Raw genomic sequence first — 27,055 nt, forward strand, 5'->3', positions numbered from 1 at the left:
GAGCCAAGCGATGCCCAACTTCTTACCAAACAACAAATTTTAGAGCTGTTATAACACAGATTTAGAAAAGCAGACATAAATACTCTATGATCCCCCAAGCATCAAAACCAATTTGGTCAGTTCTTCATGCTGCTCAGGAGCAACATGCCCCTATGGATTGTTGGAGAGTGTCAAATCCTGGGTTCCTTGACTTAGATTACCCACATTTCTAAAAAAGATTAAATAGGGGAACTGGCTTTGGAAAAAGTCTATTTCCTTTCAGTTTCCTACATCAGTTAAAAGCATCCTGCAGAAAATAGCCTAACAAGGAATAAAAACTGACAATAACTTTCCTTTCAAGACATAATAATCCAATTAGAAAAAACTGAAGCCTTTCAGTAATTTTTGTACATATATTTACACATATGTATCTTTATATAAACTGCTTGCAGCAAAATAGGCTCCGTCTGAAAAATCAGTCTGGCACTTGTGGTTAACATCAAACTGACACAAATACACAAAAAGCCGTCCAAATCACACAACAGTTAGGAGCTACATAGGGCAGCTGGCAGGGAGACAAACATGTAGTACTTGTTCAGGTCAGATAAAAGCAGTAAGTTATCCAGCTAAAATCCTTCTGATTGTCTTCAAAAGTAATTTTGATAACATTGGTAAAGTGATTAGCAAGTTTGTTTTCTCAACTGGATTCTCTCAAACCTTTCCCTTCACTGCACAGAAAGGTAACGTTAGGGTCTGGTGTCTCGCAGAAACAAGCCCTACACAATTGAATCCCAATCAAAGTCATCCTGGATGTCATCTGGAGGCAGGGAGCGCCGCATCTGGAAGGCTTGGGAAGGCATCATGTGCTGCTGGTTCATGGCTCTGTGATGGCCTGTAAGGAAAGAGGCAATATTAGCAGCGACTTGGGTAGAGAAGAAAGAAATAAACTAACCCCTACTGTGTACTTCCTTTATGCCAGGTACACATTCTCTCACTAATCCAACCATAAGCCTTCAAAAAGTGGCTCTTATGATCCTCATTTTATAGGTAAGAGGATAGTATCGGTTTAAGAGGATGAGTAAATTACCCAAAGTCACACAACCACAGGGGGCAAAGATAGGATCTGAGGTCAGTTCACTTGACCCACACTCCTTCTGTTATACCAGGCTGCAGTAAGGAAGACACAAGAAAAGTGCCAATGTAGCCAATGCTCTTAGTCTGTTTTGCTCCAATACGTTGTTTCAGTAACATGAATTGGCTCCCATGAGAATGGTAAACAGGATAATGATAGCAGTGCACCAATGATGTCATACTGAATTTTCCCCAGCAAGCTAATTTCTGTGCCACCAAGTAACACCAAGTGAACACAGAGAACATCAACAAGGGAACACAGGAAGCCAGGAGGAACCACAGTTGAGTACAGAATGCCCACCTTCCCATGCTCTTCTTGCACCAGTTTGGCCATGTGCTGTTACTGTATCTTGACAGACCCCCTTCTAAACCAGCTGCTTTTTAAAAGTAGAGGTTGATATTTACTTGTAGAATTCTTTCTTTTATTACAAATTATACATATCCTTTTAACTGTTGTGGAAGTTTTACTGGATTATTTTTCTAGTACTCTGATTACGAAATTTCAAGTAGTCTGCTACTCATTTTTCTCATATGCCCTGAAATATTTTCTTGTACAATTATTTAATGCTAAGGTTTTCAGTATATCACAATATAGGCGAAATGCCTTCATTGAAAAAAAAACCTGTAAGTTCCTTAATGTGGGTCAGGCACTAATTTACACAATTCTCATTTAATCCTAACAACTCAAGGACCTAGGTAGTGTTATTAGCCCCTTGTACAAACAGGGAAGCTGAGGTAGGAGGGTTAGGTAGCTTGCCTAACATCACATAGCCATTAAGCGGCAAAGCATGAAGATTTAAACACAAGCGCTCTGGCTCCAGAGGCTTATCCACCTTATGGTACCACTTACAATTTACTAGTAAGCACTCACAACAGTAACATTCCTTCCCCCTTCAGCAAAGGACATATCACTTGGTCCCAACTCCTTCCTCACTGCTGTCTACCACACAGTTCTTCAAGGTTTTAATTCCACCCTCAACCCCATTACCTTTATGTCTTTTCCTCAAAGAGCCTAAGTAAAGAATTGTGTGGTATGCTGAGAAAAACAATGGACTCTGAATCCAGACACTGGGGCTTGAGTCTTGGTTTGGCCACTCACTAAACTGGGTGGCCTAGGCAAGGCATTTCTCCTTCGGAGCCTCCATTATCCTAAGGGATCCTTAAGACACTTTCCAGCTCTAACAATGTGCCGTATTCCCCTGGCTAAATGAAACGTATCCTGCATTCAAGAACCCAGCGGGAAAAGTTTATGAACCAGTTAACTCCTAAAATTTACCTTCTCTAAGAGGTACTTCCCTGAAACTACAGCTGTGGGAACTCCCTTGGAATGAATGAAGCAGAATCTACAGGAGCTAATAAAGTAGGTTCCTAAAACCTGCTAAAGTCCTGTCAAACACCCTCAACTGTGACCCCAGGACTTCTTAGAGAGGCAAGACAATAAATAACTAGAGTAAGTAGAATCATTGCATCTTGGGCTAAAAAGGGCTTCAGGTCCTACAGTCCAAACACCAACTGATGCTTGAATCCCTTCGTTAGCACTAGTGCCAAGTGGCTGTCCAGACATTGTCCCCTAGCCCCTCTTAACAGGGGGTTCTCTCCTTGAAGCCGCCTCATTCACCACTGGGAAAGCTAACGCTTCTCAGTATTAAACTCTGGGTAATAAATCACACACCCACACACACACACACACCCCCACACACACACACATTACCTGCCATCGTTGTTCCTGGAGTGCTGAGTGCCTGTGGGATATGAGGATAACCAGGGGGTGGCATCACTGAAGGAGGGAGATTTTGCCTAGAATCTATGTACAAATTTCCTAATCAGATTAAAAACAGAAAGAGGGAAAATATGTTACCATAAATAAAACAAATGGAGTACTAAAATCTTAACAGAATTGTTACCCTGAAAGTAAACTAAGCAGGTAAAGTGAGGAAAAAAGAGGAAGAAAATACTACTCTTTTCAGATGCTATAACTGTGGTCTTGGCCTTTTGAACAGGGTGCCAGGCTGGGTGTGAACACACTGGAACTAATGCTGGCACTGCCACTAACTGTAGACTGGTAGGCAAGTTATGTCTATTATTGCTGCTGTCACATACCTCATTACAATTCAAAAGTATTTTTGTATCCATTACTTCATCTGATCCTCCCACTAAGCCCCAAAGGAGGGCAAGACAGGGATTGTTATACCCATTTTACAGATGAGGCAATTGAAACTCAGAAAGGCTAACTTGACTTGCCCAAAGACACGTTAGTTTGACAATGCTAGGACTAGAATTCAGATCTCCTAACTCATAGACTCTTTTTTTTGAGACAGGGTCTCACTCTGTCACCCAGGCTGGAGTGCAGTGGCGTAATCTCAGCTCACTGCTGCTTCTGCCTCCCGGGTTCGAGCGATTCTCCTGCCTCAGCCTCCCAAGTAGCTGGGATTACAGGCATGCACTACCATGCCTGGCTAATTTTTGTATTTTCAGTAGAGATGGGGTTTCACCATGTTGGCCAGGCTGATCTTGAACTCCTGACCTCAAGTGATCCACCTGTCTCGGCCTCCCAAAGTGCTGGGATTACAGGCATGAGCCACAGCACCCAGCCACTCATGGACTCTTTCTACATCACCACCTATTCGCCATTTCCCTGATGTTCTCACCCTTGAAGCAGGCCTAACCATGTGTGCCCTTGTGCCTGGGAAGCACAAGGTAACAGTAAAGATCTGCACATAGTAAAACAGCTACATCAAGCAATGATTAAAAACGTATTATTCTGAGCAGGGCATGGTGGCTCAGGCTTGTAATCCCAGCACTTTGGGAGGCAGAGGTGGGCAGATCACCTGAGGTCAGGAGTTCGACATCAGACTGGCCAACATGGCAAAACCCTGTCTCTACTAAAAATACAAAGAATTAGCTGGGCGTGGTGGCATGCACCTGTAGTCCCAGCTACTCGGGAGGCTGAGGGAGGAGAGTTGCTTGAACCTGGGAGATGGAGGTTATAGTGAGCCGAGATAGTGCTACTACACTCCAGCCTGGATAACAGAGTGAGTCTCTGTCAAAAGAGAGGGGAGTGTGAGGGGAGGGGAGGGGGAAGGGGAGTATTATTCTGTAGTGTGAGGATGGGGACCATGGATCTCATTCAAATTTTATTTCAGAAGTTTCTTAATATATTTTTCATTAACAGGAGACATCAAGTGTTAACACCTCCAAAATGTCAACTACGTTACATCATAATACAAAAGAGAGAGAGAACAAATATGACCCCTCCCCCAATAACTCATGAGGAATGATTATAAAAGTGGTTCACATTGTAAGGAACATCTGGAATTCTGGAAAGGCTACTTCCCTAAGGTTATTTAGTATTTCATGTAAATTACACTTGAATTCTAGTAATGTTGTAATGAAGCTAAAAAACGATAATCATTTTCCCAGAGGAAACTAAAAAGAGTGGAAAAAATCTTCCACTTCTATTAAGGTAAGGCATTCTGTATTTGGCTGCTCACAAGTCTGTACCCTCCAGTGGAAAGCCAGACTATCCAGGCTTGAGATGGCCTCAGAGATAATCTACTCTGACCTTACCTCTGTCCATGTAGATAGGGAAACAGGAACAGAGGAAATGAGAGAGAACCAGGACCAGAATCCCACACTTCTGACCCCCGTCCCTGCCTCCCATGATAACATGCCTTTCATCAGTGAAGTTTATAGTCAGAACTGAGCTCTTCGATTGACTGACCATACTGATGATTTAGAAAGAAAAAAGAGGAGAAACGTTATACTAAACTATAGCTCTAATACTGGTGCCAGTGACGGGGGGTGGAATCCTGTCTCCAAATGCTGATTGGTCTTCACATGCACGGCTAGTGCACTTTCTAAAGACTGCACCAAGCTGGACGACCAAGGAAGGCATCCCCTGAGCAGGTGTTTTTTTGAGGAAAAAAAGAGAACAAGATGAGAAAATGAGTCATGTGTCTATCTTAGGGAAGACCACTCTGAACAAGAGGGAAGAGCAAGTACAAAGGCCCTGGTTAGGTAGAGCGTGCTACCTAGTCTGTTCAAAGAACACCAGGGAGACCAGCAGTGTTGGAGCACAGGGGTGGAGGGGAGAAGGCAGGAGACAAGATCAGAAATAACGGGTGATCAGATTGTGTAGGCCATATAGGCCATAGTAACAACATTGGTCTTTACTGAGAAAGATGGAGGGTTCTGAGCAGAAAACAGACATGACATGATCTGACCTGTCTTGCAAAATCCCACTTAACCTACAAAGTCCAGCTTAAATGTGTTGTCTTCTAGGAAAATTTTCATCTTTCCAAGAGAAGTATGTACCCCTTTCTCTGAATTCTTACTGCACTTATACCCTATGGAGAAGTGTAGCCCTCAACATACTATATTTCTTTTTTTTTTTTTTTTGAGACAGAGTCTCGTTCTGCCGCCCAGGCTGGAATGTGGTGGCGCAATCTTGGCTCACTGCAAGCTCTGCCTCCCGGGTTCACGCCATTCTCCTGCCTCAGCCTCCCAAATAGCTGGGACTACAGGAACCCACCACCATGCCTGGCTAATTTTTTAAATATTTTTTTAGAAGAGACGGAGTTTCACCATGTTAGCCAGGATGGTCTCTATCTCCCGACCTCATGATCCACCTGCCTCGGCCTCCCTAAGAGGCCTCCCTAACATATTGTATTTCTTGATGGACCTGTCTCAACCATTAGGTTGTGAACTCTTTGAGACAAAAGCTACTACAGGGGTCTTTATTCTCAGTGCCCAATACACAGCTAGACACAGAAAAGGTGTCTAGTATGTACTCAATGACTGCATCCCTACCTATATTTAATGACCTTTAAGCAAAGCATCAAATTACAGTAGTACAGCCAGAAGATATAAACAAATTATAACCACAGGTAAAAAGATTTAGGAAAAGATGTCATAGACTGTGTTCTATAACATCCTTCTCCCCTTCTCCCTTCCACACTAGCATACTACACCACTAATTTCTGGAGTCTATAGGAAGCTCAAGGAGGTGTTCACCAAAAGAGGGTCCCTGAAAACAGGAATAACAGGAAAGGTTTAAGGAAATGGAGAGACTATATTCTGGGACTCAAGACCTACACCTAAATGAATTTTACAACTTTGGGCAAGTCACTTTCTCCCCCTGGATCAAAATGTCCTTATCTGTTAAATAAAGGGATAAAATCAGTAGCCCTCTGAAAGTCTCCTCTTGACTATACTTCTAAGAAATTATGACAAAGAATTATTGGGGTGTAGAGATGAGGGAAGTGAAAGATCTGAATGGATGTGATATACAGGGATGTAAGGAAGAGAAAAAAGGAATGACAGAAAGACACACTTAAAACAAGAGGAAGCAGGCTGGACATGTAAAAAAAATCTGAATATTTGTGAACAGACATCAGCAGGCATGAAGTGATGAATACTTGGAGCACCATAACTGATGAGAGAACAACTTGTCAGAGGCCAACACAGCTTGGCAGGCATGAGTCAGAAGGAAGATACAAAAGGGGAGTGAGAGTAGAAAGAACTGAATAAACACTGAAGAAAAACTATAGTTTTTCTACCTTTGACAGGCTGTGACTAGGGTAGCACTGAGAATCACAAAGGTGTCACTGGGACCCTAGAGAGGAGGAGGGCCCTGACAAAAGAGATGACAGAAAAAATTAACAGAATCACAGAACACCAGAACAAATAACTAAGGTCAAGGCTCAAGAAGAGATGACTACAGAAGTCTAGGAACAAAGGGCTTTAGGAAAATAACTCAGGATCTCAGTCTAGAGAGAATCCAGGAGTGCCTGGGTACTCTCTGACAGAGGACAGCAGTAGATAAACAGTGTTTTTTCCAAGACAAAACTACCAAGTTCCAAGACCAAAAGGTACACATAGACCTTTCTTACAGACTTAGGGCACAAAACTGAAATTCAACAATGTGGGAGCTACTGGCTAACATGTATACTGGCTTTTGAGATTGCCTTCTTCTTCTTCTTCTTTGGAGACGAAGCCTCCCTCTGTTGCCCAGGCTGGAGTGCAGTGGCATGATCTCAGCTCACCGCAACCTCCGCCTCCCAGGTGGCTGGGATTACAGGTACGTGCCACCACGCCCAGTTAATTTTTGTTATTTTTAGTAGAGACGGGGTTTCACCATGTTGGCCGGGCTGGTCTCAAACTCTTGACTTCAGGTGATCAGCCTGCCTCAGCCTCCCAAAGGGCTGGGGTTGCAGGCATGAGCCACCACACCTGGCCAAGGCTGCCTTCTTCTAAGACTGACCCACAACTTCTTCTACTTGTCCTGCCTGAGGCAACAATCTATGAGCAACATAGGTACTTACCTCCAAACACACAAGACTAGTGATACATATATAAGCTATTTAATTTCACTTAGTACTTTTTGAGGCTGACTAAAATGATTAGAGGTGGAGTTAGCAAAGAAGTGAACATCATGACAGCACTTAGAAGCAACAATTTTGGATGAATATAGAAAGAAAAGAGGAAAGGAGAAAAAAGGGATAAAAAACAGAGGGAGGTGGTACACCTGGTCTAAGAACTTAAAGCAAGTTGAAAAACTGAAAGTGATATATCCTGAAAGGGACAAAGTATGGGCTTAGAACCCATGAGAGAAACAAAGAAGACATGCTGTCCATCTGCAAGAAAATATTTTAAAAAATCAAATGGAAGAAGGGCACATAAGTGAGGATACCTGAATTATAGAGATCTTGATGCTTAAAAATGAATATATATCAGAAAGATACCAAAAAGAACTAACAAAAGGAGAGAGAGACAAAGAAGCTAAAAAGTTATCAAAAACTAAATTCTCTCTGGCACAGAGAGAAATCAGTCACAGGACTGAATGAGGCCCTTTTGTGGATATAATTCACTGAATGAATAGGTCACCAGAATCAGAGTGACTGAAAGTTTCAGGCAGGATAAGCAATTCAAAATAGCTTAGGAAAAGCTATTCAAGATGGAAGAAGAAAAGATAATAGATTTCCACTACATCAAAGGATACAGAAATAAAGATTTCATGAAAAGAAAGACATAGATTGATAAGCTTGAGTTAAATAAACTCAAACCATGGGTGGACGACAGATGTGAAATAAGATAGAATAATGGTTAAAGGAAGCCACTCAGGACAGAGAAGAGAGAGCTTGTTGGCATAAAATGTAAAGTCAATATAACACACAGAAAAGAAATAAACTTGATAAGACAAGGTAAGGAATTAAAATGAAGAAAGAAGTAACTTGGATATGAAATTCCTATAGAAAAATGTGGGCAGTGCAATCAGAGTAGAAGACATGGCTGCAAGGATAAAGAATAAAGGAAGAAAGCGAGATTTTAAAAATACATAGGAAAGATTTTGGGTCTAAAGTAAAACATCAGTGAGACTATTTTCCATTACGTCCACTCTTCAAACACTTTGAATTCTTGCATTTTAACATTCTTAGGAGATAGACAAGACACACCGATTTCCATTGCAGATCTGTACAAATTTAAATTAATATAATCTCATAATTATGTCACATAAAAACATGTTATCTCCAATATAATTTAATTCTTGTTTGATAACTTAGTAAAAGGTTAATGACAACAGTTAACTGTAAATAATAAAGCAATCATATAAATCACAACAGAAGAACATACAGTCTCTTTACCTCAATTTTTCTAAGATATACTCTACATATAAATTATTTGCTTTCATTCATTTCTTATAAATAAAAATTTGTAAACAGATCACTGTCACCATTAGCAGCAAACCAAGTTGGTTAAGACAGTTACTACATTTCGTATGAATGAGAAAATGAGAAAAATCAAGAAGATAACTAATCCCATACCTGTTCCAATATGTTGGGAAGGTTTTGTTGGATGCATGGCACCATGACAAACATTTTGCTGAACATTACTCTGTGAATGAATAAGGCCAGTTTGTGTAAAGAATTGATTAAGAGAAGAACAGAGATCGGCAAACTGAACTTGATCTAAAGACCAGTTCTTGAGATCTGCCTGTCTCATACTCTCCATCAGACCTATGAGGAAAGCATTAAAAATATGTTAGCACAGTTATGCAACAAACATTGCAAGGAAAATAGCAAGATACAATTTTTTTCAGCCCTCAAAATTTCCACTCACTCCATTTTATGGCAGTGATTTGCCCACGCAATGAAGAATGATCTTTTTAAGTTATTCAAAGCCCAATTATTTTAAATGTGGCCAAATTTCTTTCAGAACTTGTCTGTGACCCTCTGCTATATCAACTGGCCAAAATCATTATGAATTTTACCAACTGCAAAAGAAATGCTATATAAGATGTTTATTTCTACTACAAAGAAAGTTATAATCTAGCAGAGAAACAGGATCATGTGTATTTGGTTATATGTCAAAAAGAACCAACACTCACCTTGAAACTGTGAAAGGTCTACATCTGACCAATTAACACTGCTGGCAATTCGACAGCTTTCTTTTAGCATATCAAGTGTCGCGTACCAATCATTTGAAACACCTATAAAAGTAATATTGACAACAGTCTAATTCCTAGATGGTGAAAGGGTGAAGTGTGGTAAGGGAAAACGATGAGCTGGCCCTATTCCTGAAATTGGCTGATTCTTGTCCAGTCTTACAAGGGGATTTGTACTCATTATTATCATGTGTTGGGCAATCTGCTCTGTGAGATAGGCAGAAAGGTATTATTTCTCTCCGTTTTACAAATAAAAGAAACTGAACAAGAGAGGTGACATAACTTAGCAAGGTTATCATGATGAATCTAAGACTTGAACCCAGGTCTTCTAACCTCCAGTCTGGCAGCTTCCAAACTGCCACATCACCTAGTAATATCAAACTTGATACTGCTCTTTACATTACATGAACAGGTGGGAAATGTCATGCAAATCTGTATTTTCCCCTATATAAAGTTCATTTTCCTGTCTTGCTATGACCTTAAAAGAACTTAGAGAGGCAGGTTCTCATTTAGAGGCAATACACAGTAAAATTTAATGCAATGACTTAAGGCAGGTGGATCAGATCATATAGTAAGAGTAAATGCTTCTTCCAAGGCAATCTTAGGAGAAAAAAATTTAACACAGTCCCCCTGCCAAGTTAGTGAAGGAAGAGGAGTGAGATCTCTGTAAGAAATGCTGATGAATCCACGTCACGGCATTTCTAGTCAGAAATGGTACCCTCTGGTATGACATCAGAAGAGTTTAAGACTCCATAATCTGTATGTCAGCAAACCAGTCATTAGTCAGAGGCCATGTAGCAAGAGTTACCCTCAATGAGACAGCAGTGCTGAATAGAGGAAGAAAATTCTCCATTCAGTGACTGCTGTCAAGCCACTCTGTTTCTAGGATGACCCCTGCATGGATGAAGATAAAGACCAACAAAAAGGGTTGGTTGGTTTGCTTTTGCTACATCAAGGCATCTCTTGGCTATATCAACTACTGGCTACTTGATTACAAAATTCTGCCAATTATGGATTTTTAAAATAAACAATCAACTAGAGACAACATGACCCTGCCATGAAGCAAGTCATAATTTAGGAAGAAATTTGTTGCGGGGTGGGAGGGGATTAAACTAATACCCAAATGAGCCACGAACATGCAAGTCTACCAGACTCAGATCCTTTAGTTCAAGAAGAACTTCACGGATAAGGAAACCAAAGTTCAAAGGAATTATATGATTTAAGTCACTTAGTAATACAACAGCCAAAGCAGTACTAGAATCTCGATCTCTTGAGGTAAACGCAACTCAGGTAGTCAAAAGGTCAGGGTAGGAAAAAGGTTAACTGAAATGAAATTATAACCAGGAATCAGGGCACTTGCCATGACTAATTTGTTGCTGTGGGTAAGAGGAAGAGGAGACTCCTTTAATAAATACTGACTTGGCAAATAAAAATTAAGCAAACTCTGCAAAGAGTGGGTGAGCAAACCCTACCCACTTAGTAAATGTCTGCTAATTTTAGTTCTTTTAGAATAACTGGTGTTACAAGCTTTGAAGTCAGACATGTCAGAATATAAACCCCAGTTCTACCACTTACCACAGTATGATCTTAAGCAAATTACTTAAAATTCTTTTAGTTGCATTTTCCTATATATAAAATGTAGTCATCTATACTTGATTTGGGAGGATAATGTAAGATAATGTCTCTAAATTACAAACAACAGTTAAAATCAAAACCTGCAAGGGTTGCTGGGTTTGCCTATGTTGCCACAATAAATTTTAATCAAGAAAATCGCCAGGTCAGTCTATGAATTAAATGAGTTACAACTATAGGATTATAGCAAGGAAACACAAAAGGAAACAGATGAAAAGAGGTTTTGGTAGCAAATACTACATGAGCTCCAAATAACAAAGGACAGATCCTAATTCACAGTTAGCCAAACACAAGCCAGGAGACAAAAACTTACCAGAATTACAGGATACCTGTTGTGGGGGTGGGGGTGCCTGATGTGTTAACGTCTGATGCTGATGGTTCGGATGGTGCTGTATGTGTTGATGTGGAGAGGGATGCTGGGGGTGAGGAGACTGGAGCTGGCTGTGTTGCTGTGGGTGTGGTGCTGGGTGCGGGGAACGCTGCGGATGCTGTGGTAAACCATGAGGTCGATGGGGAGGATGTGGAGATGGCTGTGTGTGCATCTGGGGGTGAGATAGTGAGACCTGTGCAACCGAATTACTGCCTGTGGTATTGAGGCCACTGCCATGACTGTTGGACAGGCTGCTTTGGTTGCTGTGTGGGTGAGTGCTCACTGTACTGCTGGGAGAGTGCTGATAGGAACATGAAGTGTGGGACTGCTGGGAAGATTCAGAAGGGATGTTCATCAAACCTAAAAACAGTCAGAGAGAGCAAGATTGTTTATGGTCGGATTTCAGCTGTATTTTATGACAAACGTTTGTAAAATTATTAATGTAACAAAAGCATATGATGCCAGGGAGCTACACTGGTTCAATTTAACAAGTGCTAATGCAACATCCACTACAAACTAGGCTCTGTGGTTATTGAGAAGAAATATAATTCCCCACCCTTGAGCGGAAGAGAAAGACAAGATTATGACCAACAATATAAGTACTAAAACTAAAGTATACAGAGGATTATGAAAACTGCTCCTTGTCTGTTCAGCTAGGAGGAGGCTCAAAATATAGAAAAGCCTTTGTTTTAAAGACAGTGCCTGAATTGAGTCTTGAAAGGTAAGTAAATGTTAGGGGAAAAGTGGGAAAGGTGTTGGGGTCACACTCAGGATGGTTCTCTGTAGGCATAAAGACCAAGGCTTTGATAGAAGATCGCACAATCTAAACTAAAACCCAATTGGCTAACAGTTTAAAACTTTTCCAAATAGGTAAAAGTAATGGAAAGACAAAGGAAAAGAGGACGTTGTTTATGCCAAATTAGGGAAGGGGCATAGGCTGCGAGCTGGAATGTGCCTGTGAGCACGTCTAGCACAAACATCTTGGTTAAGGTACAAGGACATAGAATGTACTAGGCGCCTGTGAGCATGTTTAACAGCTACATAGGATAGGGCCCAACAAAGAGTTATTAGCATAAAGTAAGGAGGCTTAAAGGAAGTTAGTTTTTAAAAGAAACTATTATTTCTAACACTTATGATTTATTCTTTAACAAGAAAGGAAACTTTTGAAGAGGAACTTTTTACTTTCTACATAGTGAAGGTATAAGCTGCAGGATGAGCTCTATAAATGTTAGCTGCCATGATGATGATTAAGCCAAAAGTGCTTAATGTTAAGGATAATTTTTGTTTGGTCTGCAAGTAGTTAGATAATCTTACTGCAACATTTGGTTCTATGTAACTAGACTAATTTCAAATCCCAAAGGGTGGCCCATGCAATGTTATGCTGAACCAAACATAAAAATAATTTCATTGAATGAAAAAAAAAAAAAAAACAAGATAATATCAATCAATAAAATAACCAAGTTTTAAAAAGATAAAATTATTCTCATATTTGTAATTAGTAGTAAAACTGTATTTGAGTACACTGCAAGATAATCTTAAAAGCTACCAAGTTTTACAGGCAGAAGAGTTAATAAAAGTTCTTGCCTTGGCCCTAGAAAATAGTCACATATAAGGAATCTGTAGGGTTATTACCGTAAGATCAAAGAAAGCAGTAATTTATCAATTTTCAATAAAATCCTAGCATTTTACAAGGGAACCAAGGTCTGATCTGTATCAACATTTTCAATCTCAAATTACTTTTAAATAAAAGAAAGCAAAATATCTCTCCAGAAGCCCAATATATAAAACTGATAAGTATACTAAAATTGTTTCTTTGAAGCTGGGGAAGGAAGCTTACTAGGTCTACCTCTGCATCCGCACATTTCTCCTCTGGCAGTCCCAAAGATCTTTACAAAAGCCAAAGCCTCTGAAGAAAACAATCTGAAAATCACTGATCTAATCCAATCCTCTTTATTGTACAAATAAGTCCAGAGATGAGAAGTTAACTCAGTTGACTTAATGGCAGAACCTGGACTAGAACCCAGAATTCCCATCGATGCTTTTTTTTTTTTTTTAAATAGTGTGATAGAATGGAATTATGGGTTTCAGAAATTGTCATTGTTATTTCAAAGCCCTTATTTTTCTATTATGAATACCAAGGCTGGATTTGCTTAGCAAACTCTTCTATTAGTTCTTTTTATACTTTTATAGATAAAAAACTTAAAAGTTGAGAAAACATATGAATCTTACTTTAAATTCAAATGCTAACCAGAAAAAGCCATTTCACATACACATGATCAGTATTCATCAATATAAGTAACAGTATATAATATTAACATTAACTGAAAGTAAGTATTAACATGCAAACAGTATAAAGACAAGGATTTGTTTCTTTTTGTTCACTGCTGTGAACATATAAACTTTCTGGGTTGGGGTGCTACAGTTTCAATGTATGTGTCCCTCCAAAATTCACATGTTGAAACTTAAACCCCCAGGTGATGGTATTAAGAAGTGGGACCTTGAGGAGGTAATGAGGGATTGGGCCTTGCAAAAGGGATGGAGAGAACTAGCTACTTTTTGCCCTTCCATGTTGTCTGCCACATGAGGACACAGTGCTCAGCTCCATGTGAGAATACTGCCAAAAGGCACCGTTTACGATGAACAAGCCCTTGCCAGACACCAAATCTGTTGGTTCCTTGATCCTGAACTTCCCAACCTCCCAAACTGTGAGAAATACATTTCTGTTGTTTATAAATTACCCATTCTAAGGTATTTTTGACACAGCAGCAGGAAGGAATAAAACATGGGGTATAAATAGTTAATGTGCCAAACAAACAAGTAATTAGGAAATGCTTCAACAGTAGAGTTCCCAACAATTTCTGACTAGTCATCTTTGGGGAAAAGATGTGACATTTTTACCCTCTGATTAAAATTAAACCAGCAGTTAATGGGACGAGAACACATTAGAGCAAGAATCTAGCATTTGGTTGAGATATAATAGTGTGTTCTCAACTAAAGTCACTTTTAATATTAAAATCTGACTTATGTATATTGCATAAAACAATGACCCAAAGTTTACTAGTAGCTGATGTATTCACTTTTAAGTGCCACACTCAAAATCACAAATTTGGTGCTACCACATTCCGATAGTTATCTTTTTGCTAATACCAGTCAGACCAAAAGCAAGGCACGTCTATTCTTGTGGTGCAACATTCACCACTCAAACACTTCATATGCCAGATATCACTAATTAATTATAGTGGTGTTTCCCATATGGTATAGATGCAGTGTCAGAATTCTTTAACACAGTGCTCCTGGATGACACTAGTAAACAAGTAAGTAGGCATGCAACATAAAATTTATCTGCCATTTTTGTGCTATGATATAAACAGAACATACTAAAGGCACAAAGGGCAAAATATAATTATCCAATTCTTATTGTGATGATAATATTTTAAGATTAAGAGTATAACAGCTGTCATGTGAAATAATTTAAAAACCTTTTTCCAATAAAACTTTGTCATAAAAAAGGTTTTAAGAAAACTCACCTTGTTGACTAAGTGACTGCTCAAAAACTGACTTATAAAGGCTCCGAAATGAGGCACTAAGATCTTCAAAATTATATTCTGAGAAAAGTAGTTGCTTGTCTCTTTCTGGAAGGTTGTACTGTGGTTGCTGCTGAGGAGTCAATGATTGAGAGACCGATTCTGGATGGCTTGTCACCTAACATTAAAAGAAAACACAACTAATTCAGCCTCTCTACTAATTACAATTGGCTTGTTATATAAAATATATAACTGAAAACAGTGCCAACACTGGAATTCAAAGAAAATAACTCTTCTGTCTCAGGCTTTCCCATCCTCTGTTAAAACATAATGGACAGAAAAGCAAAACAGTTAAACTGAATCTTGAAGAACTGTAGAAGTCTAACCCAACCTCCATATTTCACAGAAGGAAAAGAATTCAAAGTTAAATAACTTGCCTTAGATCATACAAGTAAGTGATGAGTTAGGCCTAGAATCCTTCTAGGCTTTCTGTAAAATCTTCAATCGTGATTTCCACAGAAGCTATTTTATCTCAAACTCCACTAAAACTATAAAACTACTAACATTTCTTTCATTTATTCAATTAATTTTTAGTATACAAACCCAAATACTGTGAGTACTATGAGTCAGATGTATGGCTCTGCCCAAAGCAACAAGGAGCTAAAATATGCCTAACTCTTCATCTCCAGGGAAAACTTATCTTTAAAAGCAGGAAAACTAGAAATAAAATCAATAAAAGATAATCATTTGTATTTCTTAAAGACTACGTACTATATGAAAAGGTGGTAAACTACCATTTGTTTAGTGTTTTGAAAAATTAATGTACGAACACTGACTAGAAACTTACGTAGCCATTAAAAATAATGCTCATAAGGAGTCTGCAATAACATGGAAAAATATGGATTTTTACATAAGAAAATGGCTCCGCCGCTGGCACCCTAGTGTCCTTACACATCTCCACACAAACAATGTAGGCAAGGCTCCATGGCAGGATGACCTAAGCCTTGGTGGAACACCCTGTGATTATCCTGGAACAAGTGGTTTTATTTATTAAAATTCTCATCTGCCCTCATGTCTTGCAGGAGATGGCCATGGGGCAGTTACTCATCCACTTTTCTATTTTGCAAGAGGTTGCCAAGAAACAGGTTCTCATCTACCTTCCTGGCTGAGTGAGGCATGGGACTTTCTGCCTTACTCCCTTAGGGTACAGCTGCAGGTTACAAAACTGCTTAGCTGCACTATGGAATTTGTTCCTCTATTACAGAGTGAGCTACTACTCGAGTAGTCTGTCATCTAGTACTGTCATGTGGGATGTAGGGCGCTGACACCATGCTAACCTGGTTTATACTGTCCGTATAAGTAATAAAACTATGTGGGCTCATTGTGGCCTTACAGGATCAAACTATATAGGTGTGATAAACCCAATCGGCAGCTGCCACTGCACTGTTGCTTAGGGACTGCTCGACCATTTGACACTTTATTGTTGAAAGAAAACAGCAGGGACGGGCATGGTGGCTCAACGCCTATAATTCCAGCACTTTAAGAGGCCAAGGCGGGCAGATCACCTGAAGTCAGAAGTTCGAGACCAGCCTGGCCAACATGGTGAAACCCTGTCTCAACTAAAAATACAAAAAGTAGCTAGGTGTGGTGGCTCACGCCTGTAATCCCAGCAACTTGAGAGGCTGAGGCAAGAGAATCGCCTGAACCTGGGAGGCAGAGATTGTTGTGAGCTGAGATAGCGCCATTGCACTCCAGCCTGGCCAACAGAGCGAGACTCCATCTCAAAAACAACAAAAAAAGCAGTCTACAAAGTCTCGCTTTAAACAGGGCAGTTTAACCCTGTTACATTTATTGGCACAACAAACATGTTAGTTCTTACTTCTGTCATCTAGTTCTATACATGCTTTTTAAATTTGTCCTTTTATAATGCTTTGTGATACTGGACAGTGTTCTTTGCGTTCTTTTGGTCAAGATTTTTTACACTTATATTACTTCAAAAAGCAACTTAAAATCATTATATCTTTGCTGAGTTTGCTTCAATGTTCCAACTATTGTTTTATAACTTGACTTTGTCATTATTATTTAATTAATCTTGATCACGGGTAAATAATTTTTTTCAGGAAAGATACATGAAAACAAGGGCAGGATACTTTCTAATCTCTGCATATCAAAGAAAGTCTTTCTCTTGCCTTCACACATGAATTAAAATTTGGGCATAATATTTGTTATTCCAAACTCATTCTCTCAAAACTCTGCATACAATGCTCCATTATCTTCTGGCATTTAGTAGTATCAAAGAGAAGCCTGAGGCCAGGCATGGTGGCTCATGCTTGTAATCCTAGCACTTTGGGAAGCCAACAGGGCAGGAGGATTGCTTAAGCCAGGAGTCCGAGACCAGTTTGGCCCACTTAGCCAAGACCCTGTGTCTAAAAAGAGAGAGAAAAAGAGAGGTGGAGGTCTGATTTGTGTTTCTTTATATATAACTTACTTATTCTGTCAGAGTATTTATATGGGTAACCACTTATGAAATTTTAAAATTTGCCATAATGTATCTAGATACAGCAGTCCTTTAGTATCTGCGAGGGATTGGGTAAAGGAACCCCAACCCACTAGAATACAAAATCTGCACATGCTCAAGTCCCTTATACAAAATGTTATAATATTTGCATATAACCTATCCTCCCATATACTTTAAATCATCTCCAGATGATTAATACCTAATACAATGCAAAGTTATTAAACTACATTTTTTTCCTTTAAAAAAAAAAAAAAGAAAGAAATACAGTCTCATTCTATCGCCCAGGCCGGAGTGGAGTGACATGATTACTCCTGGGTTCAAGTGATCCTCCCTTCTCAGCCTCCTAGGGTGCATGCCACAGTGTCTGGCTATTTCGCTTTTTAAAGACGGGGTCTCACTATGTTGGCCAGGCTGATATCAAACTCCTGGTCTCAAGCAATCCTCTTGCCTCAGCCTCCCAAAGTACTGGGATTACAGGTATGAGCCAACTCATTCCAGCATATATTTTTTATTGCTGTACTTTTTTTTGTTTTTAATTGTATTTTGTTGTTCAAATATTTTCAATCCAAAGTTTGGTTAAATCTGTGGATGTGGAACCTACAAATATGAAGGGCTGACTGTATACGTTTTTCCCCCATTAATTTCTTCTAGAACTCAGTATCCCTTTAAATCTCTATTTCTTCTGAAAATCGCTTCTATAACAACTTTTTCTTCTGCAGGGACAACTACAATTCTCAGTTCTCCACATTTATTGTCTTCTTTTACATAATTTTTATTCCATTTTCTTTCTTCTCCATTGTGGGATAATACTTTTTTCCACCAGGCAATAATAATTTTGCAGAGGCAACTTTCTTTTTTCCTACATTCAATGTGAATTTTAATTCTGCTATGTTTTTCTTTCCCTTCTGTTATTTTCTTTCAGGTCTCTCCCTTTATATCTTTGTCCTGTGTAAGTTTTTTCCTATTTATTCATCCTGGAACAACAGGGAGTGATCTGGTAAGATCAAGTTTACACTGACAAACAATGTGGTGTGTAGCTCTTGGGCTCTATTATCTGCTCACTGAGGAAGACAGTTGCCAGGTAGTTTGAAAAGAATAACAGATACCCTAAGAGTCATGTTCTTGTAATAGGTAACAAATTAGTATAGAAGCAAGAGTACTCATACACAGGTCCCTTTATAGCATGGCTTTTTGCCCCCTGGATCCAAACTGAAAATACATGAGTAGTTAAAAATTGAGTACCAGGCCACCCTAACCTCTGGGGTTTACAGAATTCCCTTCTCAGATCTACAGCTGGAAACCATGTCGACACACACATCTTCTAAGCTCTTTTTCTAAGAAGTATAGAATATCACCAACTATTGCTCTACTAGACTAAAGTGCAATTTTTTTCCTGTTCCAATGGCTTTTCTCTTGGACACAGAACAGACAGAATAAAGTAGACCAAAATCTGTTAACACTCCACAACCATTTTTTAAAAATCAAATATGGTACCAAATTAAAACACTAACAAGTTACAATCTCCTCTAAATAAGTTTTATCTAAAGTTAATAAACTTATTAGTGAGAAAAACATACCTTCATTTTTAAATTTGCATTTCAATTATGTTTGGTTTAGTTTTAAGTACTAAATGAATAACTGTTAACATGTTAACTTCATCAAGACTTACCGGTGTATAACTATGCACACTTCCAACACTGTTCAAATTAACAGATGCCAAACTCTGGTCTGAGAGACTGTTGTTAAGGCTACTGCGTGGGCTATCACTACCATCCTGATCAGTGTTATACAGTGTTACCTAAAATGAAAAAAGAAAAATGACAACTGAATATAAGGAGTACTTCTTAAGCAATTCTGCAAAAATACAACTGAGCAGGCATATGGCAAGAAGAAATCTCAGTGGCCTTTCCCTAGGTGCTCACCCCAATTCCATGCCCCGTATGGCTAAGTTCATGTTCATCATAAAATAATTTTCTCAATACTCAAACTAAAGGACATGTCTTTTAGAGGTATAGAAATTCAATTTATAGCATAATTTACCAGGTATAATTAGCCCATAAACATTTAATAAAAGAGGAATATAATAGATTTTTACTCTATTGAATATTTCTATAATGCATACATTTTTGCTCAGGCTTTAAACAAAATTACTGTTCTATCAGAATCTTAGAAATCAAAAAGAAGCATATACAAAAAAACAAGATTTTTTTTTTTTAAATCACAGGCATCACATTATTTTTAATACTGAAGATTGGAAACAAATGTTCAACACATTTATAAAATCATAAATACATGATCTAACTTTAAAAAATATGTTAATATATACATTAGATATGAAGAACTGTCAAACTGTTGTTAATGGTTTTCTGGAAGGGGCTGAGGATTCCTGAAGACTTACATTTGTGTATATTTTTACAGTGCTTGAGTTTGTCTATAAGCATTATAATTTTTAATTTAGAAACAAACAAACAAAAAAAGGTATTTTTGGAATAGAAAACTAGCCTATTTGCAGTGAGCCAAGATGGTGCCACTGCACTCCAGCCTGGTGACAGAGCAAGACTCTATCTCAAAAAAAAAAAAAAAAAAAAGTAAATATAAAGGAAAAAACAAATAATACACATGATCATGAATAAGAGTTCTGACCTCATGGACTCTCTACAAAGGTCTCAGTTGCCCAGGTATCCAGAGACCACACTTTGAGAACTACTAATACACTGTATGACCAGCACTCTAGAAGCTCATGTACTCTCCCAGTCATCACGCATGTCAGTCATTATCCATCCTGTATCTCCTGTCCCAGGTAACCATTTCTATCACTATTGATTGGTTTTCCTATTTTTGAACTAAGTATAAATGGAATCACATAGTGTATAACCTTTTTAAAAGGCCTTGTTTTCTACTGCATTAATATCTACTCTTTTTATATTTCCTTCTTTCCTTTTTAAAATTCATTTTTTTCATGCAATAGAGCTTTATTTTTTCATCGTTTACATATTTGGAAGTATAAATCCTCCATGTTTTACCCTTTTCTTCAATATTTTCTTTTCTTTTTTTGAGACGGAGTCTTGCTTTGTCACCTAGGCTGGAGTGCAATGGTGCGATCTCAGGTCACTGCAACCTCCGTCTCCCGGGTTCAAGCGATTGCCCTGCCTCAGCCTCCCAAGTAGTTGGGATTACAGGTGCGCGCCACCATGCCTGGCTAATTTTTGTTATTTTTAGTAGAGACAGGGTTTCACTATGTTGGTCATGCTGGTCTCAAACTCCTGACCTCATGATCTACCCCCACCTCAGCCTCCCAAAGTGCTGGGACTACAGCCACTGCACCCAGCCTTCAATATTTTCTTTAGCTAACTTTAGTCATTTGGATTCTCATTTTTGTTTTACTATCAGCTTATTTTTCACCCATCGCCTCTCTTCCCACAAAGAACATCTGGACTGGAATCACATTAAATTTGTATAGCAACTCTGGAAAAACTGACTTCTTTACAATAGTCTTCTGCATGAAAATTATATAATCTATTTATTTATGTCGTTTTCTTTCAGTAATTTTTGTAGTGTTCTGTGTAGAGTTCATCTTTCATTTAAGTCAAGGTATTCGATGTTTCTGAATGCTAACTTAAGTGTTATCTTTCACATTTTATTTTCAAACTATCTGTGGCTAGCAGGCAGAAATAAAATTGATTTCTGAAGAGAATTCGCTAAATTCACTTATTAATTTTAAGGCTTTATCCATAGATTCTGTTCAATTTTCTGTGATCATCAGTGGCAACTTTGTCTTTCAAAACTTTATGCTTTTTATTTCTTGTTTGTAACTTCTAACTGGTAAGGACCTCCAACACAATGTCAAATAAAAGTGCTGACAGCAAACATCTTTCTCTTCTTCCATACCTCAAAGAGAAAGTTTTCAGTATTTCACCATTTAATATAGCATTTGTTATATGCTTTGTAGATATTCTTTATCACATTGAAAAAAATTTCCACCTATTTACAGCTTTCTAAGGGTTTTATTAAGTCATGACCTCTGAGTATGCCTTTGTAATAATCCGCATAAAATGTGGAGTATACATGTAGCACTTCTAACTACAAACAGAAGAACAACAGCAATAGATTTCCTAGTGCTAGACCTAGCCTGCATTTCTAGAATACAACTGTGCTTGTGATGTTCTTTTTTATGTATTGCTGGATTAAAGCATAGGTGTTTAAGATTTTAACACCTATGCTCATGAGACTGGCTGAAAATTTCCTTTCTTGTAAAGTTTTTTTCAGGTTTTGCTACTTAGGCTATGATGGTTTCATAATATAAATTGGGACATGTTACCTCTTTTTAAAAATTCTCTTGAAGTGTTTATATAAGATAAATGTTATTTTTTCATTACATAATTATAAGAATTCCTTGAAGCTTGCTGGGCCTGAAGTCTTCTATAAACAAATATTTTTAATTACGAGTTTAATATATACAAAAGTATTAACGTTTTCTATTTATTCTTGTGCCAGTTTTGATAAGTCATTTTTTACGATTTTGTCTATTTCATCTAAAATTTCAACTTTATTTATGTAAGATGTTCATATCTATCCTTCCATTATCTTTTTAATTCTGTAGAATCCATATAGCTCCTTTTTTCATTCCAGATATTAGCAAATTGTATTTCTCTTTCATCAACTTTAATAGTACCTTTCTGTTGTTTCATTTTTGAAAGCTTTTTATTGCTATATCTCCAAATTTACTAATCTTTCCTTCTGTTTAGTCTGTTATTAATCCCATCTAGTGTAGTTTTCAACTCAGACACTGCAATTTTTATCTCTAGGAGTTTGCTTTGGGTTTATATTCCACGTGTCTACACAGATTGTTCAATGTGTCTTTTAGCTTCTCCATGAAATACAGATATAACTGCTTTAATGTCCTTTTCTAAGCTAATTCTATCATCTCTATCATTTCTGGGTCAGTTGTGACTTTTTCCTCATTATGGGTTGTTTACTGTAAAAAAGTAAAGAACATTAGTGAGCTTTGGGGACAGTTTCAAGTAAACTAATAAATGTATAAGGTGCTGGTGGCAATCCAGATCTACGCAAAGAAATAAAGAATACCAGAAATGGTAACTATGTGGGTAAATGTAAAGCCATTTTTTTTTTTCTGATTTAATTCTCTTGAAATGGTAATTGACTGTTTAAAGCAAAAATAACAAATATGTATTGTGGGTTTCTATCATAGACAGAAAAAAATGGGAGCGTACAGTAATAAAGTTCTTATACATGATATAGTATAGTATCTTCATATTTTTAGTAGAGATGGGTTTTTGCCATGTTGGCCAGGCATGTCTTGAATACCTGGCCTCAAGTGATCCACCCGCCTCAGCCTCCCAAAGTGCTGGTATTAAAGGGGTGAGCCACCACACTCAGCCCAAATATTGTATATCTTTAAATGAGGTTGTTTGTTGTTTTGATTTGGTCTGCATGTTCTGAGTCACAGAAAGGCATGCTTAAATATATTACCATGATCTTCTTCATTCCTTTTTCCTCTCCTCCTGCACACTAAAAACAACCTTGTTTGACCTTTTCCCCATGTCCCATTTACCTCAAATTTTTCTGAATTTTCCATCTTTTCTTCTCTCTGTGCTTCCATCTGCACGTTTTCTATAGACCTATTTTCCAGTTCATTAAATTTCTCCGCTGATGTGCCTGATCTGCTATTAATCCCATCTGCCAGGTTTAATCAAGTTTCCTCTTGATTCTTCCATATAAATTCCAATTCTCTGGTAAATTTTCTATAACTCATCTATTTTCTTGACCATATCAGTTATAGTTATTTTGCGATCAATGTTTATACTGTCTCCCCACAACTGCATATTTACTTATTTCAAACTCTCTCCTAGCACACCTGGAAATTTTGACTGAATGCTACACCTTACACTTATGGAAAATTACAGAAGCTCTGGATGATGTTATCTTCCTCCAGAGAGAATTCCGTTTTCTTTTGGCAGAAAGAATATTAGCATACCACTCTAGTAACTGTTGAGGCTGATCTATCTTGGCTTGCACTTACTCTTAGAACAAAATTCTTCTCAGATATCAAGTTGAAAGCCTACGGTGTATTACCATGGCTCTCTTCTCCTTTGAAGACCATAAACTACAATATTTGTCCCTCCTGTTCTGTGAGAGTGTTGAATTTTGGCTAGCGAAAACTACTTTGTGTCTGAGCCCTAGCATACACAATTAGGAGTTGGCAATTGCCTTAAGTGGATACTGCTTACAAAAAGCTGAACTCAGCCGGGTGCGGTGGCTCACACCTGTAATGCCAGCACTTTGGGAGGCCAAGGCGGGCAGATTACCCGAGGTCAGGAGTTTTGAGACCAGCGTGGCCAACATGGTGAAACCCCATCTCTACTGAAAATACAAAAATTAGCCAGGCGCAGAAGTGGGCACCAGTAAAGCTACTTGGGAGGCTGAGGCAAAGAATTGCTAGAAACCGGGAGGCGGAGGTTGCAGTGAGTCAAGATCGCACCACTGCACTCCAGTCTGGGCGACAGAGTGAGATCTCAAAAAAAAAAAAGTTGAATTCACCCGAGATTCCTCAGGATCTCGGCTCTGCAAGCCCTGGCTGTTCGGTAACTCCAAACTCCAATTTTTGTCTCCCTGGTTTAATGAGTGCTCTATGCTACTGCTCCCTGTGTAGCCCCCCTACGCCATGCACTGAGAATTGGGAAATGTACCAAAGGAAAATGTACAAAGCTTATCTCAATGTGTTTACCTCTTCTCTGGGCTCCTGACCCCTGAAGTCCTGGCTGTCTTAGTTTCCAATACCTCCTTCTTCTTCTTTTTTAATCAAAGAGGTGGTAGGGAGGGGTGTGTGGCTATGTCTGTCTGGTATTTTACACAGATAGGCAGAAAGGATAATCTAATACTAGTAGTCTGTCATATCTGGATGCAGAAATCCAAAACCTTCAGTTCCTCTGACATCCACATTATTTGGTCATAAAGTCCCAGCATTACTACTTCCTAATTGTTTCCTAGTAACCACACTACCATCTATGTTTAGGTCCTCATCACCACTTAGACTACTGCACAGAGCAGTATTAGGTATTTCTGATTCTAACCCATCCACTTCACCAGAAATTCTTATCTAGCTGGTCACCATTAGAGATCATTTTTTAAAGTACATATTTCTGGGCCCTACTCATCATGACACAATAACTGATTTGGTAGAACTGCAATGGAATCCTGGGATTACCACCACTACCACGACCCAACCCCCACCACCCTCCACCCCCCAACTGCCCCATAAATCCTCTAAGTGACTGTGATGTAATGATTTCAGATTGCCATGTGGGAAGAATCATTCCTCTATGCCTAGGCTGCCAGTTTCCTTTCTGAACTGGAAATTTGAATTATGTCACTCTGATTATAATCTGTCGTCTGTTTAATCATTATCTTTCTACAAGTAAAAGGATCCTAGGAGTGCCATGTTAGTGCAATGGTGTATGTGTATGTGTTCACATTTACGTGTGCGCGTGAAGTGAGAGAATGAAAGTCAGAGAGAGGGAGAGAGAAAAAGAGGGTGAAATCTAGAGGGAGAAAATGAAAACAAGACTGAAAGAGAATCTAAGCGTAAGTATGGGAGATGTATGGCTCTGGAGTACTCATGGTCTAGTAGGTAAGAAAACAGATGAACAAAACTGGATTCATGAACCTCCCAGAACCTTTTTAGGGTTTTGAGATGTAACGTTAAGAAACTGTCTTATAAAGAAGAGACAGATATATACCTGTATCCCACTAGGTATATAATGACCCATCACAAAGTTGTGACTCAACATCAAAATGTAGCAAACAACCATATACTGTTCCTGGCTATATTCCTAGACTTGAATATCATGAAAATAGGTAGACCACCATCCCAGTGAACTCTATGAGGCTGTCCAATTTTTATTTTACTTGACTGTTAACTCATCAGAATTTGACAATCTTTTTTTCAACCGCATATTTGGAGAGGTAATTAATGATTTTGAAACAAACTGATTCAATAAAATGCTGGCTCACAAATTCTACCAATGGGAACTGAGAGAGCCAAGAATTTTTAAACAAGTATAGAACTTCTCAATAAGCACCTTCTAATTTCTCCTGAGAGGTATTTTGTTCTAATTTGTGCATACCTCAAAACATTCTGAATTTAGCGTTCAAGCTACCATGTATAGGGTAAACAAATATATATAATCTTTAAACTGAACCATACAGGATTCTATCATTACTACAAAGGCAAATTAAATGTACTACTCAATGACATTTCAATAATGTTTAAAAAAATGAAATTACTTTGTTAGTCACAGTGTTGATTGCCAGAGTTGGAGAGGCACTTCCCGAAATAATACACTCCATTCCCAAAGAATCTGAATCTATGCTATATGGAGTTGAGGCCTAAAATATAAGAACAAAATAAATAATTATTAGCTCATATATCCAGCAACTTTAACACAGTTTGAAGGGATCTCATCAAATTCTCGAACATTCAGTTTTGTGCTTTGTTTCTGAAAATGAGTTTAAATCACTAGTGAAATCTATTCTACTATATTTTAGTATGCTACTGATCTGATACTACAAAGTCCTTTGGTATGGCTATTCTCTAACAACTCTTTTAACTGACTGCGAGATAGGCTGACAAAAATTATAAATAAACTTCTGTAGTGAAAACTGCTAACGATCCCCTAATATTCATTCTCCCCTCATCCTTTACAGTAATAGATCTTTACAGTATCTACTCATGTCTGCCCAGCCACAGACTACCTTTCCAGATTCATGAGCTACTTGTGGCCATGTGACTACAGTGTAACCAATGGGATGTGAGCAGGAGTGATGTGTGCCACTTCTGGGTCATGTCTTTGAAAGAAACCTGCTTGCCCACCATTCATTCTTCCTCTCTTATTGCAGATTTAAGACAGATATGGTGGTGGTGATCTTGCTTAACCATAAATAGCTGAGGGTAATACCCTAGGAAAATACCGGAAAAACAGGATTAGAAGGAACCTCAACATCTGAATGACCTTGTCGAACAGAGCTGTTTATATCTCTGACCCATCCATCAGCTTGGGCTTCTACCTGACAGAGAAATAAATCTCTCTGGTTTAAGCCAGTTATAGATTTTTTAAACTTTTGCTATTTTTTTTATTGATACATATTAGATGTACATATTTTCAGGATACATGTGATAATTTAATCCATTCATATAATCAAATGAAAAATTTGATATCCTCAAACTTTATTTATCTTTTGTTTATACTGGGAATATTCCAATTATTCTCTTCTTAGCTATTTTGAAATATACAATCAATTAATGTTAACTACAGCCACCCTACTGATTTATCAGACATCAGGTCTTACTTCTTCTTTTTTGGGATGGAGTCTCGCTCTGTTACTCAGGCTGGAGTGCAGTGGTGCAATCTTGGCTCACTGCAACCTCCACCTCCCATGCT

At 38.4% G+C, this 27,055-nt stretch overlaps 1 protein-coding gene across 2 annotated transcripts in view; it reads right to left on the bottom strand.

The window, feature by feature from the left end:
• Nucleotides 1–349: 349 nt before the first annotated feature.
• FOXJ3 (forkhead box J3) overlaps nt 350–27,055 on the bottom strand; it is a 147,968-nt gene continuing 121,262 nt past the window's right edge. Inside the window, exons 7-14 of one of the 2 annotated variants that reach the window (XM_025405848.1) lie at nt 25,902–26,003; nt 19,267–19,395; nt 15,083–15,257; nt 11,499–11,915; nt 9,497–9,598; nt 8,934–9,125; nt 2,822–2,929; nt 350–871 (exon numbers count right to left, since the gene is read on the bottom strand). In XM_025405848.1, coding sequence (XP_025261633.1) covers nt 756–871; nt 2,822–2,929; nt 8,934–9,125; nt 9,497–9,598; nt 11,499–11,915; nt 15,083–15,257; nt 19,267–19,395; nt 25,902–26,003 — 1,341 coding nt within the window. In that variant the 3' untranslated portion in view covers nt 350–755. The remainder of the gene's footprint in view (nt 872–2,821; nt 2,930–8,933; nt 9,126–9,496; nt 9,599–11,498; nt 11,916–15,082; nt 15,258–19,266; nt 19,396–25,901; nt 26,004–27,055) is intronic. The other variant, XM_025405843.1, reaches the window with a different exon arrangement.

Source organism: Theropithecus gelada, chromosome 1, assembly GCF_003255815.1.
Source record: "Theropithecus gelada isolate Dixy chromosome 1, Tgel_1.0, whole genome shotgun sequence".
NCBI classification, from domain to species: Eukaryota; Metazoa; Chordata; class Mammalia; order Primates; family Cercopithecidae; genus Theropithecus; species Theropithecus gelada.